A 24,154-nucleotide genomic window follows, 5' to 3' on the forward strand; every position below is an offset into this window, starting at 1 on the left:
GGGGATTTTCTTGAGATGGAGTCTTGCTCTGTCGTCCAGGCTGGAGTGCAGTGGCACGATCTCAGCTCATTGCAACTTCCGCCTCCCGGATTCAAGCGATTCTCCTGCCTCAGCCTACCAACTAGCTGGGACTACAGGCGCCAGCCACCATGCCAGGCTAATTTTTGTATTTTCAGTAGAAACGGGTTTTCACCGTGTTGGCCAGGCTGGTCTCAAATCCCTGACCTCAAGTGATCCACCCACCTCAGCCTCTGAAAGTGTTGTGATTACAGGCGTGAGCCACTGCACCCGGCAGAAACAGTCTGTTACAATGGGAGTTTGGAAAAAAAACTTTTTTGAGACAGGGTCTTGCTGTGTCATCCAGGCTGGAGTGCAGTGATACCACCACAGCTCACTGCAGCTTCCACCTCCCAGGCTCAAGTGATCCTCCAGCCTCAGCCTTCCAAGTAGCTGGCACCACAGGTAATGCCACCACACCTCGCCAATTTTTTAATTTTTTGCAGAGACGGGGTCTTACTGTGTTGCCCAGGCCAGTCTCGAACTTCTGGGTTGAGTCCATCCTTCCACCTCGGCTTCCCGAGATTAGAAAGCATGAGCCACCTCCCTACCTGGCCTTGAAAACTGTTTTTTTTTTTTTTTTTTTTTTTAGACGGAATCTCTGTCACCCAGGCTGGAGTGAAGTGGCACAATCTCAGCTCACTGCAACCTCCACCTCCCCGGTTCAAGTGATTCTCCTCCCTCAGCCTCCCAAGTAGCTGGGACTACAGGTGCCCGCCACCATGCCTGGCTAATTTTTTGTATTTTTAGTAGAGATGGGGTTTCACCGTGTTAGCCAGGATGGTCTCGATCTCCTGACCTCGTGATCCACCCACCTCAGCTTCCCAAAGTGCTGGGATTACAGGCGTGAGCCACCATGCCCAGCCAAAAACGCTTTTTAACTAATGAATTTACTGGTGGCTACTATATTTATTTGGTATAAAAATAATGACCATTCACAGGCTGGGTGCAGTGGCTCATGCCTGTAATCCCAGCACTTTGGGAGCCAAGGCGGGCAGATAACCTGAGGTCGGGAGTTGGAGACCAGCCTGACCAACATGGAGAAACCCTGTCTCTACTGAAAATACAAAAATTAGCTGGGCATGGTGGCTCATGCCTGTAATCTCAGCTACTTGAGAGGCTGAGGCAGGAGAATCACTTGAACCAGGAGGCAGAGGTTGCGGTGAGCCAAGATCAAGCCACTGCATTCCAGCCTGGACAACAAGAGCGAAACTCCATCTCAAAAATAAATAAATAAATAAAATAACAACCATTCACATCTTTCTCTTTATGGCATTTGATTTTATCTAGGTGGATTACTGTGAAAGGGACAATCAGATAAGGCGATTTTGAGTTTTCTTTTACTAAAATAAAGTTTTTGTTTTGTTTTGTTTTGTTTTTTGAGACAGAGTCTCGCTCTGTCACCCAGGCTGGAGCGCAGTGGCGCAATCCTGGCCACTGAAGCCTCCACCTCCTGGGTTCAAGTAATTCTCCTGCCTCAGCCTCCCGAGTAACTGGGATTACAGGCACCTGCCACCATGCTCGGCTAATTTTTGTATTTTTAGTAGAGAGGGGGTTTCATCATGTTGACCAGGCTGGTCTCAAACTCCTGAACTTAGGTGATCCGCCCACCTCGGCCTCCCAAAGTGCTGGGATGACGGGCGTGAGCCACCACAGCTGGCTTTGGTGTCTTCTTAATAATGACAGTTAGGCATCAACTCCCGGAAGTTTGTCTACTCCATGGCAGGGATTTGAGCGAGAACAGCAGTACTCAAGCTTTGCACGTTGGAATTGCCTCAGAGCTTTAAAACGTACTGGTGCCCCACCCCACCAACCTCACTATTTTTTTTTTAAGAGATGAGGCAGGCCAGGCGCCGTAGTTCAAACCTATAATCCCAGTGCTTTAGGAAGCTGGATGGGAGGATCGCTTGAGCCCAGGAGTTCGAGACCAGCCCAGGCAACATAGCAAGACCCCATCTCTACAGGAAAAAAATTAAAAATTAGCCTGGCTTGGTGGCACATGCCTGTAGGCACAACCACTAGGGAGGTTGGGATGGGAAGACTGCTTGAGCCCAAGAGTTCAGGGTTGCAGTGAGCTATGATCACACCACTGTACACCAGCCTAGGTGACAGAGTGAGACCCCGTCTCAAAAAAAAAAGGAAAGAAAATCAGGCCGGGTGCGGTGGCTCATGCCTGTAATCCCAGCACTTTGGGAGGCCGAGGCGGGTGAATCACCTGAGGTCAGGAGTTCGAGACCAGTCTCGCCAACATGGTGAAACCCTGCTCTACTAAAATTACAAAAAAAAAAAAAAAAAATAGCTGGGCGTGGTGGCAGGCGCCTGTAATCCAAACTACTCGTGAGGCTGAGGCAGGAGAATCGCTTGAACCCAGGAGGTGGAGTTTGCAGTGAGCCTAGACCATGCCATTGCACTCCAGCCTGGGCAAAAATAGCAAAACTCCATCTCAAAAAAAAAAAAAAAAGAAAAGAAAAAGAAAAAGAAAAAAGAAAATCAGAAACTAGATCCAGCGACCTAGGATGAAGCGGGGTGTTAAAGCAAGAGGTTTTGGCCCGGCGCGGTGGCTCACACACTTTATAATCCCAGCACTTTGAGAGGCTGAGGCAGGAGGATCACATGAGGTCAGGAGTTCAAAACCAGCCTGGAAAACATGGTGAAACCCCATCTCTACAAAATATACAAAAATGCCAGGCACGGTGGCTTATGCCTGCAATCCCAACACTTTGGGAGGCCAAGCAGGTGGACCACGAGGTCAGGAGATAGTGACCATCTTGGCTAACACGGTGAAACCCCGTCTCTACTAAAAATACAAAAAATTAGCGGGCGTGGTGGCGGGCGCCTGTAGTCCCAGCTACTCGGGAGGCTGAGGCAGGAGAATAGCGTGAACCCAGGAGGTGGAGGTTGCAGTGAGCCCGAGATTGCATCACTGCAGTCCAGCCTGGGTGACAGAGCGAGACCCTGTCTCCAAAAACAAGAATTGAGGAGATTAAAGAGAGAACAATTCTGTTCTAGTTAATCCATTCACTTTCTATTCAGCTAATCAGGGCACATGCAAACTCCATCTTCATTCATTAACAAACTAATCCGTAGCCCCGCCTGGTGACTCATGCCTGTAATCCCAGCACTTTGGGAGGCCGAGGCAGGTGGATCACCTGAGGTCAGGAGTTTCAGATCAGCCTGGCAAATAGTGAAACCCCGTCTCTACTAAAAATATAAAAATTAGCCGGGCGTGGTGGGGGTCACCTGTAATCCCAGCTCCTCGGGAGTCTGGGGCAGCAGAATCGCTTGAACCAGGGAGGCGGAGGTTGCAGTGAGCCGAGATTGCACCACTGCACTCCAGCCTGGGTGACAGAGCGAAATCCTGTATCCAAAAAAAAGAAGAATTGAGGAGATGGAAAAGAGAGGAATTCTGTTCTACTTAATCCATTCACTTTCTATTCAGCTAATCAGGGCACATGCAAATTCCATCTTCATTAATAAACTAATCCATTTTCCATTCACTGATATGCCTGCAGGGCCCTGGAGCACCACTGTCCCTCCCCCAGGCCCAGGATGTGATTCTGAATCTACAGTCAGACTGGACCACCCCTCCCCCATGCCCCCAGAATGTCCACAGCGGCTCCCTCACCTACAATAGATGGATTAGATTCCTCCCTACTCTTCCCACACTGTCAGAGTCTGGCTGGTGTGAAGTTTCAGTGTTTTTGTGTGTATTTTACTACCAGGGTCGGCTAGATAAGGAGGAGCTTTCATTACATCCTGGAAGTCTGTCCCCCGCACACAAGCACAGCCGTCCTCCCTTCCCCCAACATCTGATCTAATTCTCTTTCTGCTTTGCTGAGGCTGGCCTGGCCTAAGAGGATTAGAGCATTTGCTAAACGGGACCAGGACAGGCAGGGTCAGAGAACCCGCTGTGGGGAGACCCAGGGCCAGGACGGCCACTAGGGGGCGGCAGAGGAAGCGAGACGCGGAGAGGGGTGTGGAGTGCTGAGGAGGGGGCACTCGTCGGCTTAGCAGGAATCAATGTCCACAAAGTAACCATGAACTTTTATTCATTTTTAAATTTACAATGTCCAGATAAGTTATGAGAATTCAAAAGAATTGAACTAGGTTCCTGGAAACAAAATAAACAGATCAACTGAATCCTATGTACAAGACAAACATATTTTTTAAAAATAAGAAATTTAAAATACCATGTAAAATATCAGACAATAATAAAAATGAAGTACAAGAAATAAATCTACAGAAAGATGCATGCAAGAGCTCTGTGATTAAATAATAACATTTCAGCCAGGCGCGGTGGCTCGCGCCTGTAATCTCAGCACTTTGGGAGGCCGACGGGGGTGGATCACCTGAGGTCAGGAGTTCAAGACCAGCCTGGCCAACACGGTGAAACCCCATCTCTACTAAAAATACAAAAATTAGCCGGGTATGGTGGTGTGCGACTGTAATCCCAGTAATCCCAGCTACTCAGGAGGCCGGAGCAAGATAATCACTTGAACCTGGGAGGCAGAGGTTGCAGTGAGCCAAGATTGTACCAATGCACTCGGGCCTGGGCAACAGAGCGAGACTCTGTCAGAAAAATAATAATAATAACAATAACAACATTTCATGAAGAACCTTTGTAAAACACCGATTAAATGAATATAAATAAGTACTAAGTCAACTAGACTTTATAAAAATTTCAATTTCTCCCAAAAACATTTATAAATTTCATGTCATTCCAATTAAAATTCCAACAATTTTCTTGAAGAAACTTGAAAGCTCAACTCTGGGCAACATGGAGAAACCTTATCTCTACAAAAAATACAAAAATTAGCCGGGTGTGGTGGCCCACACCTGTAGTTCCAGCAAGTCAGGAGGCTGAAGTAGGAGAATCACTTGAACCTGGGAGGCGGAGGTTGCAGTGAGCCAAGATGGCACCACTGCACTCCAGCATGGATGACAGAGTGAGACCCTGTCTCAAAAAAAAAAATAAATTTTCATTACAGTTTTTGTCCATCAAGTCTAATTTTTAAATTGGGTTTTTTCTTCTACTAAAGTATCAATCTGCTGATGAATGTTTTGAATGCTATGCACAGTGATCTACTTAACAAAAGCAGGAAGACAAGCCACAGAATAGGAGATCCTCGCAGAATATTAGCTCCCAATGGAGTTTTATTTTAAAACATCGTGGCTGGGTACAGTGGCTCACACCTGTAATCCCAGCACTTTGGGAGGCTGAGGTCAGGAGTTCAAGACCAGCCTGGCCAACATGGTGAAACCCCATCTCTACTAAAAATACAACAATTAGCCAGGCACAGTGGCGGGCACCTGTAGTCCCAGCTACTCAGGAGGCTGAGACTCTAGAGAATCACTTGAACCCTGGAAGCAGAGGTTGCAGTGAGCCAAGATCGTGCCACTGCACTATAGCCTGGGTGGCAGAGCAAGGCTCTGACTCAAAAAAAAAAAATTATAAACATTTGTAAAGAAATCAACTACAGGCCAGGCGCGGTGGCTCACGCTTGTAATCCCAGCACTTTGGGAGGCCGAGGCGGGCGGATCACGAGGTCAGGAGATCGAGACCACGGTGAAACCCTGTCTCTACTAAAAATATAAAAAAAAATCAGCCGGGCGTGGTGGCGGGCGCCTGTAGTCCCAGCTACTCGGAGAGGCTGAGGCAGGAGAATGGCGTGAACCCGGGAGGCGGAGCTTGCAGTGAGCCGAGATTGTGCCACTGCACTCCAGCCTGGGCGGCAGAGCGAGACTCCGCCTCAAAAAAAAAAAAAAAAAAAAAAAAAAAAAAGAAATCAACTACAAAAAATGGGCCAAAAAGACCATGAATAGTCACTATTTAATACAAATAAGAAAAAATTCAAAAAACTAAAAATAGTCACTATTTGAAAATGCCTAATGCCCATATGAGAATTTCTCAATCTCTCAATCACCAGGGAAATGGATATTACAACCACAACAAAACCACAAGTCATTGGATCGACAAACATTAAAAAGTCTCACAATCCTCAGTGTTGGGGAGGACGTTGACCAGAAGGAGAGCTGGGAAAAGCCCTTTACAAAGCTCTCAAGCTGCATCCACTAATGCCAAATATCCCAGTGAGCAGCGACTCCAGTCTCGCAGAGAAATGCTCAGGCTCAATTCAAATGAGAGGCAGGCACTTTCACAGCAGAGTCACCTGTGATGGCTGCACAGCGAAGACAGCAAACGTCCACCTGCAGCAGGGTGGGTAAAGGGTGGTGCATTCACTGCAGAAAGTCACCAGCAGTGTCGATCAGCCACTCCAGGCCCTCTGGGATCTGAAGAACTTTGCAGACACAGGCCCCCTATAAATCCAGTAATGACCTGGGGCTTGAGTGATTTTTGTCCACGGAGCCATCCTCCTCTTTGTACTGAGATGTCGTGGTGGAGAGTGAGGATTCCTCGAACGGGTCTAGGAGCGGGAGCAGCTCCGTGAAGTCAGGGAATAACTGGCTGTCTGGCGACAAGTTGGAGGCATATTGGCTCTGAGGCCACAAGGCGCCTGGGGCTAGGGTTGGGAGTGATCCTGGGCCTGGCATCAGGGCTCGGCCTAGGACTGGGTCTGGGATTGGGCCTGGGCCTGAGATGGGGGCTGGGATTGGACCTGGGATCCAGCCTGAGAGTGGTCCTGACATTGGGCCTAAATTCGGGGCTGGGCCTGGGATTGGGCCTGGGATCTGGGCTGGGCCTGGGATAGGGGCTGGGATTGGGCCAGGGCCTGGACCCCGGGCAGCCTTGAGGCCCTCCTGTGTTCCACACTCAGGGCCACCCCAGGTCCGGTGGAGGCTGTAGATCTTGGGTTCTGCTGCTGGGAGGACTCCCCAGGGTCCCGGCTGAGGGGAGATCCAGGAACCCCTGCCCTGCGGGAACTCAGGACTCCCAGGGACGGGGGCGAAGGCTGCAGGGACTAGCGGCGCAGCGCGGGCTCCTCGGCCTCTCCGCCCAGGGACGCGCTGGGGCTGCTGCTGGAGCCGCTGCTGGAGCCGCCGCACCCGAGCTAGTTTGGCGCGGCGATTCTTGAACCACACCTGGAGGACAGAGGGGACAGGGAGAAGGTGTGAAGGAGGGGCTCGCACGGCCCAGTGAGCCGCTCGGGGGCGGCGCCGGCCTCAAAACTCTCCCTGTGTTCACCCCCACCCGCACCCACCATATGAGGGCCCCCGGCTCCCAGGCCTGGAGAAGGGAGGGGAGAGGGAGGGGAAAGGAGGGGGAGGAGGGTGGGGTGGGAGGGGAGGAGCGGGGTCTGCCGCCCAGGAGCCCGGGGGCCAGGGAGGGTTCGAGGGGAGGGACCGCGGGTTCTCAGGGGGGCCTGAGGTCCGGACACCGGGAGACCCCGTGGGGAACAGCCTGGGCCGATCGTGTGGGCGGGTTTGGGCTAGCATAGAGTTGGAACAGGACTCAGGATACAGCCCGGGTCTACACTGGCGGGACCCCTTGCGTGGCAAAGCGGGAGGTGGCCGGGCGGGCCAGGCCCCGGTGAGTGACAGCGGTGGGGAGGCTCCTTGGGGTGACTGGGGCGGGCGGGGTGGGGGTGGGGGTCAGACCTGCAGTTGTTGCTCCTTGAGGCCGAGTGTCTCCGCCAGATTCAGTCGCTTGTCGTAGTTCGGGTACTGGTCCTCCTGAAAGCAACCTTCTAGCACTTTCTGCTGGCTTTCAGTGTAGACCGTGCGCTCCTGCCGCTGTCTCCTTGGAGGGTCCGGGGCCAGGGGACGGCCTGGGGGCGAGAAGGAAACAGGTCAGAGAAGCTCCCAGGCAGCCCCCCGGCCCCCCTAGGGACCCTGTCCCCTGCGCCAGGCCAGGAGCCCAGGCAGTGTGGGCTGGGGCGGCACCGTGGATAGCAGCCTGGTATCCAGACCGGACCTTGCACCTCTCTGGGCCTCAGGGTCCACATCTAGGAAATGGGCATGATAATAGCTCCTGCATTGTTAGGGACCCCACAGAAGGGAAGGCAAGCAGCATAGGCCCCTCACCTCGGAGTAGATGGGGCTGCCTCAGGCCTGCTCAGCCCTCCCCAGCTGCCCCATCCCCTCCCATCCAAGGGTTATAGGGACCCTGACACTTGCAGGGGCGCCGCCACCTGCCCAGTCCTCTGCTCCACTCTATTGCATGGTTTCATTTCTTTCCTTCTTTTTTTTTCTTGGAGGGGATCTCGCTCTGTCACCCAGGCTGGAGTGCAGTGATGTGATCACGGCTCAAGGCAGCCTCCACTTCCTGGGCTCAAGCAACCCCCGCCTTGGTCTCCCGAGTAGCTGGGACCACAGGTGTGCCCCACCACCCCTGGGTAATTTTTGGATTTTTGATAAAGACGGGTCCCCACTACGTTAGCCTGGCTGTTTTCAGAGTCGTGGGCTCAAGTGATCCTCCCACCTTGGCCTCCCAAAGAGCTGGGATCACAGGCGTGAGAGGCTGCGCCCAGCTGCATGAATTTTCATTTCCCAGACACCACTAAGTTCTCCCCACTCTGCAGGACAGGAAGCCGCCCGCACAGGCCCAGCCCTTCTCTAGCTGCTCAGATCTGCACTCTGCAGCCTCAGCCACAGGATCAACCCAGACCCCTCACACCCCTGTCCCCGCTCACCTTGGAGATGACCAGGGTCTTGCATCCTGAGTCCTGATCTGTTCTCAAACATAAGTGTGTACTGACAAGGGCTTGGCTCTTAAATCACTTCTCTGCTGTGCCCACCCTGGCCCACCCTGCCGGGACCCTCCCCTTCCCACCCTGCCCTGCAGTCCCGCCCCCTGGAGGAGTTGAATGATGGATTAATCCTTCATCACTGATCAGGTACTGCCTGCCGAGCTGTGCCAGGAGCTGGGGAACCTCAGTGGGCAACACAGCCTTGGTTTCACCCTCATGGGCCCTAGCCCAGGCGAGGTGGCATTCCACGCGGGTTTGGTTGGGGGAGTCAACATCGTGACCTGTGGTTGGGGTCCCCATCTCAGGAGAGGCACTGCCAGCCAGCCCCCAGGAGTCATCCTTGTTCCTTCCCAGGGCTGGGGCCCCACATGATCAATGCCAGCGAGTCTACCCACTCCTCCTGGGTCCCGGGCTGCCCACCTTGTTCAGCCACCATCCCTCCCTCCTGGATGACCCCACGGCCTCCTCTTTTGTCCTTTGAGACCACTCTGGCCCCTACTATTCATTCTTGAAGTTACCTGCTCCCCCAACCAGGAGGGGACACAGGTCTGATGGACGTTTCCATGGACCGCTGCTGATGTATGCAGGCGACCCATGACCTTGGTTCACACAAGTCAGGTCCCTCAGAGGTGCATCTGCTGTGTCAGACCCCTGGCTGCCCTCGTCTCCTCATAGCAGGACCCACATGGTTCAGGGGTCAAGGAGATTGACAAGGCTTATGATCCAGGGAGCTAAAAATGACTCATGCAAGGCTGGGCACGGTGCCTCATGCCTGTAATCCTAGCACTTTGGGAGGCCGAGGCGTGCAGATCGCCTGAGGTCAGGAGTTCGAGACCAGCCTGGCTAACATGGCAGAACCCCATCTCTACTAAAACTATGAAAAGAGTAGCTGGGCCTCGTGGTAGGCACCTGTAATCCCAGCTACTTGGGAGGTTGAGACAAGAGAATCACTTGAACCTGAGAGGCAGAGGTTGCAGTGCAGCCTGGGTAACAGAGGGAGACTCTGCTCCCCCCCCCCAAAAAAAAAGAAAAATAAATGACTCATGCAATCAATTTCAAAATTCAACAAAACGTAGACATTGTTACCACGGGCCTCACTCATTGTTTTCACCTGCTACTTAGAGTTCTGTTGTGGAAAGCAGCATCCCCAGCAATGATTCCTCATCACACACGTTGTCCGGCTTCATCTACAGGACATGCTGGGAACACAGTGGTGACCACAGAGATTTTGCACTGTGGCTATTTATTTGGCCAATAAAGGCATAAACAGAAGAACAAGCTCACTGGTACTATTTTGTGAAGATAGACATTTAAATATAAGAAAGTTCTGCCAGGCGCAGTGGCTCACGCTTGTAACCCCAGCACTTTGGAAGGCCGAGGCGGGTGGATCACCTGAGGTCGGGAGTTCGAGACCAGCCTGACTAACATAGATAAACCCCGTCTCTACTAAATATACAAAATTAGCTAGGCATGGTGGCACATGCCTGTAATCCCAGCTACTTGGGAGGCTGAGGCAGGAGAATTGCTTGAACCCAGGAGGTGGAGGTTGTGATGAGCCAAGATTGTGCCATTGCACCCCAGCCTGGGCAACAATCGTGAAACTCTGTCTCAAAATAAATAAATAAATATAAATTGAAACAAAATAAATAGTGGCTGGGCATGGTGGCTCATGCATGTAATCCCAAGGTTTTGGGAGTCAAGGAGGGGAAGGTCACTTGAGGCCAGGAGTTCGAGACCAGCCTGGGCAACATAGCGAGACCTTATCTCTACAAAATATATTAAAAAAAAAAAAAACTAGCCAGGCGTGGTGGTATGCACCTGTAGTCCCAGCTACTTGGGCAGCTGAGGGGGGTGGATCGCTTGAGCCCAGGAATTCGAGGCTGCAGTGAGCCATGATCAAACCACTGCACTCCAGCCTGGGCGGCAGGGTAGAGATCCTGTCTTGGAAATAAATAAATAAATACATTGTAAAACAAATAGATGGTGTGTTTACAAGTTCGCTGCACTCTCTTCAAAGGTTGCTTAGTATCTCATTGTGGCATCCTTCCATCATTGTATCTATATTCTGCTTCCTTTCTGGAAACATTTTACCATAATTGCACATTTTGTTCCACTTTTAGGTAGCTGGGAACACGTTATTCACCAAGGCAGATGATGGCCCTGCTGTCAACAGGAATGATCTCATAGTTTTCTTGGTCTGTAAGATGTGAGTAGATGGTCCCCCTCTCTATAATTTCTAAAATAAATTAAATGTAAAACTTTACATATTCGAGGCCAGGCGTGGTGGCTCATGCTTGTAATCCCAGCACTTTGGGAGGCTGAGGCGGGCAGATCAAGAGGTCAGGAGTTTGAGACCAGCCTGGCCAACATAGTGAAACCCTATCTCTACAAAAAAATACAAAAAATTAGCTGGGCATGGTGGCGGGCGCCTGTAACCCCAGCTACTTGGGAGGCAGAGGCAGGAGAGTTGCTTGAACCCAGGAGGCGGAGCTTGCAGTGAGTGGGGATCATGGCATTGCACTCCAGCCCAGGCAACAATTCTAGGCTCTGTGGAAAAAAAAACAAAAAAAAACAAAAAAAAAAACAAAAAAAAACTTGTGTACTCAATTGGCAAAGATTAAGACCAGAGACTCTAGCTGGGCTTAGCAGGTGAAGGGGTAGGGAATCTGATTATTTCCCCAGAAATGGTTTTGGAGCATAGGTTGTTGCTTGTTTTTGTTTTTGTTTTTTTGTATTTTTGGTTTTGAGACAGCGTCCTGCTGTGTTGCCCAGACTGGAGTACGGTGGCACGATCACAGGTCACTGCAGCCTTGACCTCATGGGCTCAAGTGATCCTCTCACCTTAGCCTCCCAAGTTGCTGGGACTACAGGCACCCACCACCATGCCCGGCTAATTTCTTTTATTTTTTGTAGAGACAGGGTTTTGCTCTGTTGCCCAGCCTGATCTCCAACTCCTGGGCTCAGGCGATCCTCCTGCCTCAACCTCCCAAATTGCTGGGATTGTGTGAACCACCACGCCCAGCTGCTTGGTTTTTAAGACTGACTTGGTGAAACCTGTCCATGTTGATCAGCTAAAGACCATCAGAGGGACACCAGTAGTCAAGCAAAGTTGGATTTATTGTCTTGTTGCAAGAAGGAGGAACACAAAGGGAACCTTTGGGGCCTCTCTGTAAGAGGGTGTTTGAAAGGATGTTTTAGATTGATGTGAAAGGAACTGTGGCTTTTGCCCTTGCTTTTTTTTTGAGACAGTGTCTGGCTCTGTCGCTGGCGCGATCTCGGCTCATTGCAGCCTCTGCCTCCCGGATTCAAGCGATTCTCCTGCCTTAGCCTCCGGAGTAGCTGGGATTACAGGCGCCCACCACCACACCCAGCTAATTTGTGTATTTTTAGTAGAGATGGGGTTTTGCCATATTGGCCAGGCTGTTTTCAAACTCCTGACCTCAAGTGATCCGCCCACCTCGGCCTCCCAAAGTACTGGGATTACAGGCGTGAGCCACCGCTCCCGGCTGCCCTTGCTTTTAATGGCAAATGTTACAGGATTTGAGCTTGTTTGATAATTTTGGAAAGGGTTCAGAACAGAGTGACTTTTATACCTAAAAGAATGCAAACCAAAAAAAAAGATTAAAAACAGGAAAAAAAATGAATTTAAATCAGGGAAGCGAAGAAATATTTGTGCACTAATGTTCATAGCAGCATCTTTTACAATAGCCAAAAGGCTGAAACAACCCAAATGTCTATCAAATGAATGAACAAAATGTGGCCTATCCATGCAATGGAATATTTTTCAGCCTTAAGAAGGAAGTTCTGGCAGAGGCTACGACCTCCATGAACCTAGAAAGTATTTATACTAAATGAAATAAGCCAGGACAAATATTGTATGATTCCACTCCCAAGAAATCGCTAACATAGACAAATTCATAGAGACAGAAAATAAGTTAGAGGTTCCCAAGGGTTGAGGATGGAGAGAATGAGGAGTTCAATATTTTGTAGGTACAAAGTTTCAGCTTGGGGCCGGGTGCCCTGGCAATATGATGAAAAAACTATCTCTACTAAAAATACAAAAATTAGCCAGGCGTGGTGGCGGGCACCTGTAATCCCAGCTACTCAGGACGCTGAGGATCACTTGAGCCCGGGAGGTAGAGGTTGCAGTGAGCCAAGATAGCACCACCGCACTCCAGCCTGGGTGACAGAGCGAGAGCCTGTCTCTAAAAACAGAAAAGTAAATAAATAAATTAAAGGTTACGATGGTAAGTTGTATGTTATGCCTATTTTACTGCAGTTTTAACAAACAAGAAAAGTGGTTTTGCTCTGGGTTTGATGCCGTCGGGAAAAGAGGGTCACTCTGATTCTCTTACCTTGAAGGTGAGGAGGGTGAGGCGTGCCCAGAACTAGGTTTTTGTCTGGAAACAGTATCGCTTGTATTCAACAGAAAAGGAGGACATGGATCTCTTTTGTGGTTTGAACAACATATTTCTCTCTGGATTCAGACATGATTACGGAGAGCTCAGGACAACACAAAGAATAACCTTGTCTGTTTGTGCTTGTTTCTTTGTTTAAATCCAGTTCTTGCGCCATGCATTGTGTTTTATGAAATCCTTTTTTTTTAATAATGTTTATTTGTTTACGTATTTATTTATTTATTTATTGAGACAGAGTTTTGCTCTTGTCACCCAGGCTGGAATCCAATGGAGTGATCTTGGCTCACTGCAACCGCTGTCTCCTGGGTTCAAGCGATTCTCCTGCCTTAGCCTCCCGAGTAGCTGGGATTACATGCGCCCGCCACCACACCCAGCTAATTTTTGTATTTTTAGTAGAGATGGGGATTCGCCATGTTGGCCAGGCTGGTCTCGAACTCCCGACCTCAGGTGATCCGCCTGCCTCAGCCTCCCAACGTACTGGGATTATAGGCATGAGCCACCACACCGGGCCTGAAATCCCTTCTATCCAAAGAGAGAGCATGGAGGCCTGGCTGTGAGTGCAAGGCCAGCCCCTGGCCATTGGGGGCTGCTTTTCTCTTTCTGATATTTCACCAACTCTCTTGTACTGAGAATTCCGGGCACAGTGTCTCAGAGCAGCTGGGAAGCCCTGGAGGTCCTCAATATTATCAGCTGTCTGACCTTGGGCAAAAGGCTTCCTCCCTCCAGGATCAGTTTCCCCACCTATACAACGGGCCTGGGTGGATTCAGGCATCTCTTATCATGACATCTGCTCAGGAGGGGACCTGGCACAGAGAACCCTCCCTAATCCCTCCCCTGGCTCCCCTGGTTTGGAGAATCCTCCCCAGTCGCTGCAAGTTTGTCCCCAGGGCAATGTCACTAGTGGCCCTGCCTCACCTCACCTCCTCCCTGCAAGAGATACTGATCAAACATTATTACCTTGAAAATCAGCCTCCTCCCCAGCCCCCACCAGTGCACCAAGTTTAAGCCAGCAATTTTCTTTTTTATTTTTTTGTTTTCTGTTTTTTGGTTTTTTGAGACAGTCTCCCTCTGTTGCCCAGGCTGGAGTGCAGTGGTGCAATCTCAGCTCACTGCAACCTCTGCCTCCTGAGTTCAAGCCATTCTCCTGCCTCAGCCTCCCGAGTACCTGGGATTACAGGCGCCCACCACCATGCCTGGCAAATTTTTGTATTTTTAGTAGAGACAGGGTTTCTCCATGTTGGCCAGGCTCTCAAACTCCTGACCTCAAGTGACCCGCCCACCTCGGCCTCCCAAAGTGCTGGGGTTACAGGAATGAGCCACCGTGCCCAGCCATAAGCCAGCAATTTTCAAGGTCTAGTTGGCACCAGAATCCTCTGAAGAGCTCCTTAAAACCCAGATCCCTGGGTCTCGCCCCTAGAGTTTCAGTTTCTGATTAGCAGGTGATGCTGACGCCATTGAGATGCAGCAGGAACCACACTTTGAGAATGGCTACGGTCAGCTCAGCGGCAAGCCTCTCTATCCACCTCAGCCCCACACCTGGCCTCTGTCTCAGCGCTTGCCTTGTTTAGGGACAGGAAGAGGCCGGCAAGCCAGGACAGAAAGGATGGAGACTTGAGCCAGGGCCGCATGGCATCAGACCTTGGAGGAGCTCAAATGTTATTCCCAGAAAACAGAAAATAAGAGAGAAGTGCAGAAGCAGGAAGCCATCATAAGCTTGGGAAGCCGGGCATCGCGGAGGGGTGCAGCGGGGAGAAGAAAAATAAATAGGAAGACAGATACAAGAAATAGAGGCCAGGCACGGTGGCTCACGCCTGTAATCCCAACACTTTGGGAGGCCGAGGCGGGCAGATCACAAGGTCAGGAGTTTGAGACCAGCCTGGCCAACATGGTGAAACCACGTCTCTACTAAAAATATAAAAATTAGTCTGGCGTAGGTAGCAGGTGCCTGTAATCCCAGCTACTTGGGAGGCTGAGGCAGGAGAATCACTGGAATGTGGGAGGCGGAGGTTGCAGTGAGCTGAGATCATGCCATTGCATTCCAGCCTGAGTGACAGAATGAGACTCTATTAAAAAAAAAAAAAAAAAGAAAGAGAGGGAGAGAGAGAGGAAGGAAGGAAGGAAGAAAGGAAAGGAGAGAGAGAAAGAAAGTAAAAGAAAGAGAGGAAGGAAGGAAGGAAGGAAGGAAGGAAGGAAGGAAGGAAGGAAAGAAAGAAGGAAGGGGAAGAAAAGAGAAAGAAAAGAAGGAAAAGAAAGAAAGGGAGGCCGGGTGCAGTGCCGCACACCTGTAATCCCAGCACTTTGGGAGGCCGAGGCAGGGGGCTGTGAGGATCGCTTGAGCCCAGGAGTTTGAGACCAGCCTGAGCAACAAAGTGAGACCCCATCTCTACCAAAAATACAAAAATTAGCCGGGCGTGGTGGTGCATGCCTATAGTCCCAGCTACTCGGGAGGCTGAGGCAGGAGGACCATTTGAGTGTGGGAGGTCAAGGCTGCAGTAAGCTGTGATGGCATCACTGCACTCCAGCCAGGGCAACTCAGCAAGAACGGGTCTCAAAAAATTAAAAAAATAAAAATAAAAAGCACAGAAGTTTCTTGAACCATGCTTGAGGAACAAAGTAAAGAGATAAGAAAGTGTAGAAACTGAGCCAGGTGCGGTGGCTCACGCCTGTGATTCCAGCACTTGGGGAGGCCGAGGCGGGCAGATCACCTGAGGTCAGGAGTTCGAGACCAGCCTGGCCAACATGGTGAAACCCCGTCTCTACTAAAAATACAAAAATTAGCCAGGCGTGGTGGTGGCACACGCCTGTAATCCCAACTACTCAGGAGGCTGAGGCAGGAGAATCTCTTGAACCTGGGAGGCAGAGGTTGCGGTGAGCCGAGATCACGCCATTGCCCTCCAGCCTGGGTGACAGAGTGAGACTCTGTCTCAAAAAAATAAAAATAAAAATAAAACATAAAATGAAAGTGTGGAAATTGGAAAACAAGACATAGGCGCAGTTTTGCTCCCATATGCACAGCAGGCATGAAGGGTGACACACAGGAAGCTGCTGAGAATGGTAGCCTCATGGAAGGGCCGCCATGGGGCTGGGGACAATTTTCATGGCATGCACGGTGAATTCCCCACGGTGCAGGGTTATTAAGGATGCAAAATGTAAGTAAAATAGGCCAGGTGCAGTGACTCATGCCTGTAATCCCAGCACTTTGGGAGGCCAAGGTGGGCAGATCGCTTGAGGTCAGGAGTTTGAGACCAGCCTGGCCAACAAGGCGAAATCCTATCTGTGCTAAAAATACAAAAATTAGCTACATGTGGTGACGTGCACCTGTAGTCCCAGCTACTTGGGTGGCTGAGGCAGGAGAATCGCTTGAACCCAGGAGGCAGAGGTTGTAGTGAGTCCTGATCGTGCCACTGCACTCCAGCCTTGGTAACAGAGTGAGACTTCATCTAAAAAAAAAAAAAAAGTAATAAAATAAAATAAGGTCTATTCTGTTTTTAGAAAATTGGTTCCTTTCTCTGATCTCTCTAGACCACATTCCCTTTGTCTTGGGAATGGAGTTTCTTCTTCCCAAATTCATAGAAAATAGCCACTTTTTCATCTACTGCTCTGGGCCTCAGGTTTTCTCTGGGAAGTGTCTCCTTTCTGGCCCACCTATAGGGGCATTGAAGTAAAACACTGGTTGAGGAAAATTCACAAACCAAGTGTAGTGGTGCAATCACGGCTCATACAGCTTGGTGTTGCTGGGAATATTCTGTTTCTCACTCTGGGTGGTGATTACACAGATGTGTCCCTTCCTTCTTTCCTTCCTTCCTTCCTTCCTTCCCTCCCTCCCTTTCTCTCTCTCTCTCTCTCTCTCTTTTTTGAGATAGGGTCTCCCTAAGTCACTCAGGCTGGTCTCAAACTCCTGGGCTCAAGCAATCCACTCTCCTCAGCCTCCCAAAGTGTTGGGATTACAGGCGTGAGCCACCGCACCCAGCCATGTATGCATTTCTGTTAGTACAATACTAGAAGTAGAATTTTGGGGTCACAGAGAAGCCATTTGTTCAAATGTTATAGATAACGCTGAACAGATTTCCAAATCCATTTTACCAGTTTATATTTTCAGTTACTCCATATCCTCACCAAAACTTGGCATGGTCTGTCTTTATTTTTTTTGTTTTTGTTGTTGTTATTGTTGTTTGTTTGTTTTTGGCAGGGGTTGGGGGTGGGGAGGGGGACAGAGTCTTGCTCTGTCACCCAGGCAGGAGTGCAGTGGCGTAGTCTCGTCTCACTGCAACCTCCGCCTCCCAGGTTCAAGCGATTCTCCCACCTCAGCCCTCCAAGTAGCTGGGATTACAGGTGCCCGCCACCGTGCCTGGCTAATTTTTGTATTTTTAGTAGAGACAGGTTTTCTCCATGTTGGCCAAGCTGGTCTCAAACTCCTGGCCTCAAGTGATCTGCCCGCCTCAGCCTCCCAGAGTGCTGGGATTACAGGCGTGAGCCACCGTGCCTGGCCAGACTGTTGAGTGTTTATTCACCATTTATATATCTTCTCGGAGCACTGTCAATTCAAGTCCTTTGCCCATTTTTAAATCAGGGTTTTTTGTTTTTTTGTTTTTTTTAACTGTTGAGTTTTAGGAGTCAGTGTATTCTGATTATCAATCCCTTAAAAAATGTGTGATTTGCAAATGTTTTTTTCCTATTCTGTGACTTGCCTCTTTACTCCGTTGATAGTGGGTTTTTTTATTTCTTTAGATGCAGGGTCTCTGTTTGTCGCACAGGCTGGAGGGCAGTGGCGCAATCATGACTCACTGCAGCTTCAGACTCCTGGCCTCAAGCGATCCTCCCGCCTGGCCTCCCAAAGTGCTGAGATGACAGGTGTCGGCCTCCGTGCCCACCGGTCCCCTCACTCTGTCCTTAATTATCCCTCCCTCACATTGTCTTTCCCAGCGCCCCAGGTGCATGTCAGGAGCTGGATTCCCATGGTGCCCTTTGTATTGCAAATTGCACAGTGAGGTATGAATGTGGCCAGTGGATAACGTCCTTCAGCTCCTCCTGGCGTCCGTTTCGTCTATTCTGTTCCCACCTAATCTCTTCCTCCACCCTGCTTTCTGTTTCTCCTCTGAAATGCATTCTCTCTCTCTCTCTCTCTGTTTCTCCTCTCTCTCTCTCTCTTCTCTCTTCCACACTTTACAGAGGCTAAAACTTTGGGAGGCCGAGGCGGGTGGATCACCTGAGGTCAAGAGTTCGAGACCAGCGTGGCCAACACGGCAAAACCCCGTCTCTACTAAAAAATACAAAAATTAGCCGGGCTTGGTGGCAGACACCTGTAATCCCAGCTACTCCGTAGGCTGAGGCAGGAGAATCACTTGAACCCGGGAGGCGGAGGTTGCAGTGAGCCGAGATTGCACCATTACAGAGCAAGACTCCGTCTCAAAAAAAAAAAAAAAAAAAAAACATCGTCCCGAAGTTACCCAAACAGAAGCTGTGCCCCCTTGCCGTGTGACCCCAGGCCCACTCAGTTTACTTCTCGCCAGTATTTTTTCATCTTTAACCTGAGAAGCACCAAGAAGGCTGAGATTGGATCCCATTTGCCTCAGGAAAGTTAATTAACCTCTCCTGATCCTTAAATCCAGGGAGGGGCACGGCCCCTCCCTCAGGGAGCTGCATCGACGTTTCAATGAGTGAAGGGGCTCAACAGTGCCTGGCACATAGGAGACGCACCTTGAAGGGTTTAGCTGTGATTTTATCATCATTGTGTGCCCCAGGCACGAGTGCTTTTCCATGGAGGGGACAGGAGTGGAGGAGGAGGGGGCATCGTTTCGTTAAAACTCCACGAAGTCCCCTCCCCCACGGGTCATGCGTCTGAACCTAATCCTCGCTAATTCCCCTGCCATTCTGCTGAGGCCGGGCTGTTGCCATAAGAGGATTGGAGCATTTGCTAAATTAGTCCTGGTCAGGGGCAGAGGAAACAGCTGGGGGAAGGCAGGGTGTTTGGAGACCAGGAGGGACAGAGACATATGGGGATGAGGGAAGAGACGGAGAGAGGGAACGAGGGGAGAGAATCACTCACCGCTGAGACCTAGGAAGGGGAAAACAAGAGAGAAGAGAACATGAGTGGCGGTCAGGCGCAGTGGCTCGCCCCTGTAATCCCAGCGCTTTGAGAGGCCGAGGCAGGAGGATCATTTAGAGCCCAGGAGTTCAAAGCCAGACTGGGCAACATAGCAAGACCCCATCTCTACAAATGCATAAATAAAAATTCGAGAACAGGAATAAAATGGACAGAAAATGGAAGGGACAGAGACCAGCAAGGAGGCCGGCAACCTGATGAGATAAATATCAAGACTGGGTCCATCCCCTCCTAGCTTGCGACCTTGGGCAGGTCACCCAGCCGCCCTCTGCCTCAGTTTCCTCATCTGTGAAATAGGGATCATAATAATAGTATCATTCTGAGGATTAAAAGAGTTAGAACCGGCTTACACCACTGCCTGCCCAATAATTTTATTTTTGCAGTGGCACAATCTCGGCTCACTGCAACCTCTGCCTCCCAGGTTCAAGTGATTCTCCCACCTCTGCCCTCCAAGTAGCTGGGATTACAGGCACCTGTGACCACATCCAGCTAATTTTTATATTTTTAGTAGAGATGGGGTTTCACCATGTTATCCAGGCTGGTCTCGAACTCCTGACCTCAGGTGATCCGCCCTCCTCGGCCTCCCAATGTACTGGGATTACAGGCGTGAGCCACCACACCCAGCGTACCTGACTCCCTGTTCACTCTCTTATTTAAATACGTTCGTTTTCTAGGGTGTGATAAGTTTGGGAAATTATATACAGTCCCAGAACCATCACCATAATCAAGATAGGGAACATTTCTAGCACCCCCAAAAGATCCTCATTTGTTCCTTTGCAGTAAATCTCACCAGCTGCTCCCTAGGTCCTGGCAGGCACTATCTGCTCTCTGCCCCGTATAAGTTTTATCTTTTCTAGAATCTCATAGGCATGGAATTGTACAGTATTTGCTTCTTTTTTTTAATTTTAATTTTATTTATTTATTTCAGTATTTGCTTCTTTGTTTCTGGTTTTTTTTTTTTTTTTTTTTTTTAGACAGGGTCTCACTCTGTTGCCCAGGCTGGAGTGCAGTGGTGCAATCTCAGCTCACTCCAGTCCCAACTTCAGGGGCTCAAGCGATCCTCCCACCTTAGCACCCCAAGTAGCTTGGTCTATAGGCATGTGCCACCATACCCAGCTAATTTTTTGAATTTTTTTAGTAGAGACAGGGTCTCACTATGTTGCCCAGGCTGGTCTGGAACTCCTGGGCTAAAGTGATCCTCCTCCCACCTCGGCCTCCCAAAGTGCTGGGGTTACAGGTGTGAGCCACCGTGCCCACCCTGGATTTAATTTTCTTTTTTTTTTTTAAAGACATGGGGGTCTCACTCTGTTCCCCAGGCTGGTCTTGAACTCCTGAGCTCAAGCAATCCTTCCACCTCAGTCTTCCAAAGTGCTGGAGTTTCAGGTGTGAGTCACTGTGCCCAGCCCTAGTTTCTTTTCCTGGGGTATTGACTACTGGGAGTTCACTCCTTTTCATCAGTGAGAAATCTTTTTTTTTTTTTTTTTTTTTTTGAGACAGAGTCTTTCTCTGTCACCCAGGCTGGAGTGCAGTTGTGCAATCTCAGCTCACTGCAATATCTGCCTGCTGGGTTCAGGCGATTCTTATGCCTCAGCCTCCCAAGTAGCTGGGATTACAGGCACGTGCCACCACGCTCAGCTAATTTTTGTGTTTTTAGTAGAGACGGGGTGTCTCCATGCTGGCCAGGCTGGTCTCAAACTCCTGACCTCAAGCAATCCGCCCACCTAGGCCTCCCAAAGTGCTGGGATTACAGGTGTGAACCACCGTGCCTGGCTCAGGGTATCCTTTTGTATGGATGCATCAGAGTTTGTTTCTCCCTTCACCTGCTGATGGACGTCTGGATAGTTTTCAGCTTGGGGCCATTATGACTAAAGCTGCCAGGAATAGCATAAGTACAAGTTCAGTAAAAATAATAATAATAAAGACCCAAGTACCTGGCCAACGTGGTGAAACCCCGTCTCTACTAAAAATACAAAAATTAGCCAGGCATGGTGGCACACATCTGTAATCCCAGCTACTCAGGAGGCTGAGGCAGGAGAATCACTTGAACCCGGGAGGCAGAGGTTGCAGTGAGCAGAGATTGCGCCACTGCACTCCAGCCTGGACAAGAGAGCAAGACTCCATCTCAAAATAATAATAATAACGATAGGTTAAGATAAATGTTTAGCGGCCGGGCACGGTGCCTCACGCCTGTAATCCCAGCACTTTGGGAGGCTGAGGCAGGTAGATCACGAAGTCAAGAGATGGAGACCATCCTGGCCAACATGGTGAAATCCCGTCTGCTAAGCGTGGTGGTGCATGCCTGTAGTCCCAGCTACTAGGGAGGCTGAGGCAGGAGAATTGATTGAACCTGGGAGGTGGAGGTTGCAGTGAGCCGAGATCATGCCACTGTACTCTAGCCTGGTGACAGAGTGAGACTCTGTCTCAAAAAAAAAAAAGATAAATGTTCAGCATGATGATTTCAAGGCTCATCCACATCGTGTTTATCAGTGCTTCTTCCTTTTCATGGCTGAGTAATATTCCCTTGCATGGGTAGACCACATTTGTTTCTGTGGACGGACATTTGAATCGCTTCATCTTTTGGCCATTGTGAATCATCCTGTTATAAATTTGAGCGTAGAAGTTTTTGTCTGAACACGTGCTTTCCGTTCTTTGCGGCATATGCTTCAGAGCAGAATTGTTAGGTCACTACAAAGCTCCAGAGCATTTTCGTCATCCCAAAAGGAAACCCCATATTCATTAAGCAGTCACTCCCCATTCAACCACACAGCACCCCTCACCCCAGCACCTGGCAGCCACTACGTTTTCTGTCTCTACGGCTTTTTTTTTTTTTTTTTTTTTTTTGAGCCAGATTCTCACTCTGTTGCCCAGGCTGCCAGGCTGGAGTGCAGTGCTGCGATCTCAGCTCACTGCAACCTCCGCCTCTCAGGTTCAAGTGATTCTCCTGCCTCAGCCTCCCGAGTACCTGGGATTACAGCCACATGCCACCATACCCAGCTAATTTTTGTATTTTTAGTAGAGATGGAGTTCCACTATGTTGGCCAGGCTGGTCTCAAACTCCTGGCCTCAAGTGATCCACCCACCTCAGCCTCCCAAAATGCTGGGATTATAGGCATGAGCCACCATACCTGGCTGGATTTGCCTATTCTGAGTGTTTCATATAATTAGGATAATCAATATATGGTCTTTGTGTCTGGCTTCTTCTGTGAATGTACCTAATGCCACTGAATTAAGTACCTTAAAATGGAAAAAGTGAATTAAGAATCATGCAATGGGAAAAATGGTACATTTTATAGTATGTGTATTTTACCACAAAAATAGATAAAGATTTATTGAGCTCTTACCCTGGACCCAGCTTCAGGTCCAAGTAATTAATATAATAACATCATTTAATTCTCTTGAGATGGGTCTTCTTAGATGCTCCATGCTACAGGTGGGGAAATTGAGGCTGGGAGAAATGAATCACCCGAGGTCAGATGACCAGAAGAGGCTAAGCCAAGGTGGGACAGCAAGTCTGCCTGACCCTCCATCCTGTGTATAACTCCCAGTCATCCCCCAACAAAAATCTTAATCTGGGATTCAGCAATTGAGAGGAATACAGGCAGAGTGAGATGACCTAGAGGTCGGGAGCGGTGGCTCACGCCTATAATCCCAGCACTTTCAGAGGCTGAGTGGGGTGGATCACTTGAGGTTAGGAGTTTGAGACCAGCCTGGCCAACATGGTGAAACTTCGTCTCTACTAAAAAAGCCGAAAATTAGCCAGGCGTGGTGGTGGACGCCTGTAGTCTCAGCTACTCGGGAAGCTGAGGCAGGAGAATCTCTTGAGCCCAGGAGGCAGAGGTTGCAGTGAACTGAGATCGAGCAACTGCACTCCAGCCTGGGTGACAGAGTGAGACCCTGTCTCAAAAAAAAAAAAAAAAAAATGACCTAGAGCTAGAAAAACAGGAACTCAGAGGTGGGCCAGGCATGGTGGTTCACACCTATAATCCCAGCACTTTGAGAGGCTGAGGCAGGTGGATCACTTGAGTCCAGGAGTTTGACACTAGCCTGGGCTGCGTGGCAGAACCTTGTCTCTACTAAAAATACGAAAATTAGCCAGGTGTAGTGGCAGGCACCTGTAGTCCCAGCTACTCGGGAGGCTGATACAACAGGATCGCTTGAACCCAGGAGGCAGAGGTTGGAGTGATTCAAGATCACGCCACTGCACTTCAGCCTGGGTGACAGAGTGAGACCCTGTCTCAAAAAGAAAGAAAGAAAGAAAGAAAGTCAGAAAAAAGTAAGAAGCAAAGAAAAAGAGAAGAGAGGGAAGGAAAGAAAGAAAAAGGTGAAAATCCATCCAAATGAAACAAGGACCTGGGAATCTGAAAGGCAAGAGGAAGAAAGGAAAGAGAGAGAGGAGAAGAGATGAGAGAGAAAGGGTGAGATTGAGAAACTGAAAAGGATCCGGGGGAAGAGATGGAAAGCAATGGGTTGGAAGAGCTGAAGCTGCAGAAGGCTGGATGCTGAGAGGGAAGGTGGGCCAGAGGCTGGGCCTGGCTCTAAATGCTGGCGTTAAGCTGCACATCCTGCCACTGAGGCAGGAAGCATTCTCATCACCCCCCTGTTTTTTCGGGAGGGGCATTGGAAGGTTACAGATGGGTGGTGCTGGGGCTGGCCTTGGGGACCCCTGTTCCTCCTCCTCCTTCCTTTTTTTTTTTTTTTTTAATTTTTTGTTTTTGGAGACAGGGTCTGTTGTTCCATCGCCCAGGCTGGAGTGCAGTGGTGCAATCATAGCTCCCTGCAGCCTCAAACTCCTGGGCTCAACCGATCCTCTCATCTCAGCCTCCCGAGTAGCTGGGACCACAGGCACACATCACCACACCCGGTTGATTTTTTTAATTTTTTATAGAGACAGAGATCTCGCTATGTTGCCCGGGCTGGTCTCAAACTCC

The 24,154-nt window shown here is 49.7% G+C and overlaps 1 protein-coding gene across 2 annotated transcripts; it reads right to left on the reverse strand.

Moving 5' to 3' along the window:
- Positions 1 to 6,168: 6,168 nt before the first annotated feature.
- On the reverse strand, positions 6,169 to 8,685 carry TPRX2 (tetrapeptide repeat homeobox 2). 2 transcript variants are annotated; one of them, XM_055239258.1, is made up of 3 exons: positions 8,649 to 8,685; positions 7,615 to 7,784; positions 6,169 to 6,482 (listed from the first exon to the last, which is right to left on the reverse strand). In XM_055239258.1, exons 1-3 carry the CDS (start codon positions 8,671 to 8,673, stop codon positions 6,324 to 6,326), a joined length of 354 nt encoding a protein of 117 aa, XP_055095233.1. In that variant the 5' UTR covers positions 8,674 to 8,685; the 3' UTR covers positions 6,169 to 6,323. The 2 variants fall into 2 exon arrangements, with proteins under 2 accessions (XP_055095233.1, XP_055095232.1); XM_055239257.1 differs by having other exon boundaries at positions 6,169 to 7,098.
- Between the last annotated feature and the right edge of the window lie 15,469 nt (positions 8,686 to 24,154).

Source organism: Symphalangus syndactylus, chromosome 13, assembly GCF_028878055.3.
Source record: "Symphalangus syndactylus isolate Jambi chromosome 13, NHGRI_mSymSyn1-v2.1_pri, whole genome shotgun sequence".
Classification (NCBI taxonomy): Eukaryota; Metazoa; Chordata; class Mammalia; order Primates; family Hylobatidae; genus Symphalangus; species Symphalangus syndactylus.

Coding starts and splice junctions, on each gene's coding strand:
- TPRX2 (XM_055239257.1), bottom strand. CDS start 8,673: ATGCAAGACCCTGGTCATCTCCAAG. Junction 7,785..8,648: donor AGACCCTGGTCATCTCCAAG/GTGAGCGGGGAC, acceptor TCTCGCCCCCAG/GCCGTCCCCTGGCCCCGGAC. Junction 7,099..7,614: donor TCAAGGAGCAACAACTGCAG/GTCTGACCCCCA, acceptor TCTGTCCTCCAG/GTGTGGTTCAAGAATCGCCG.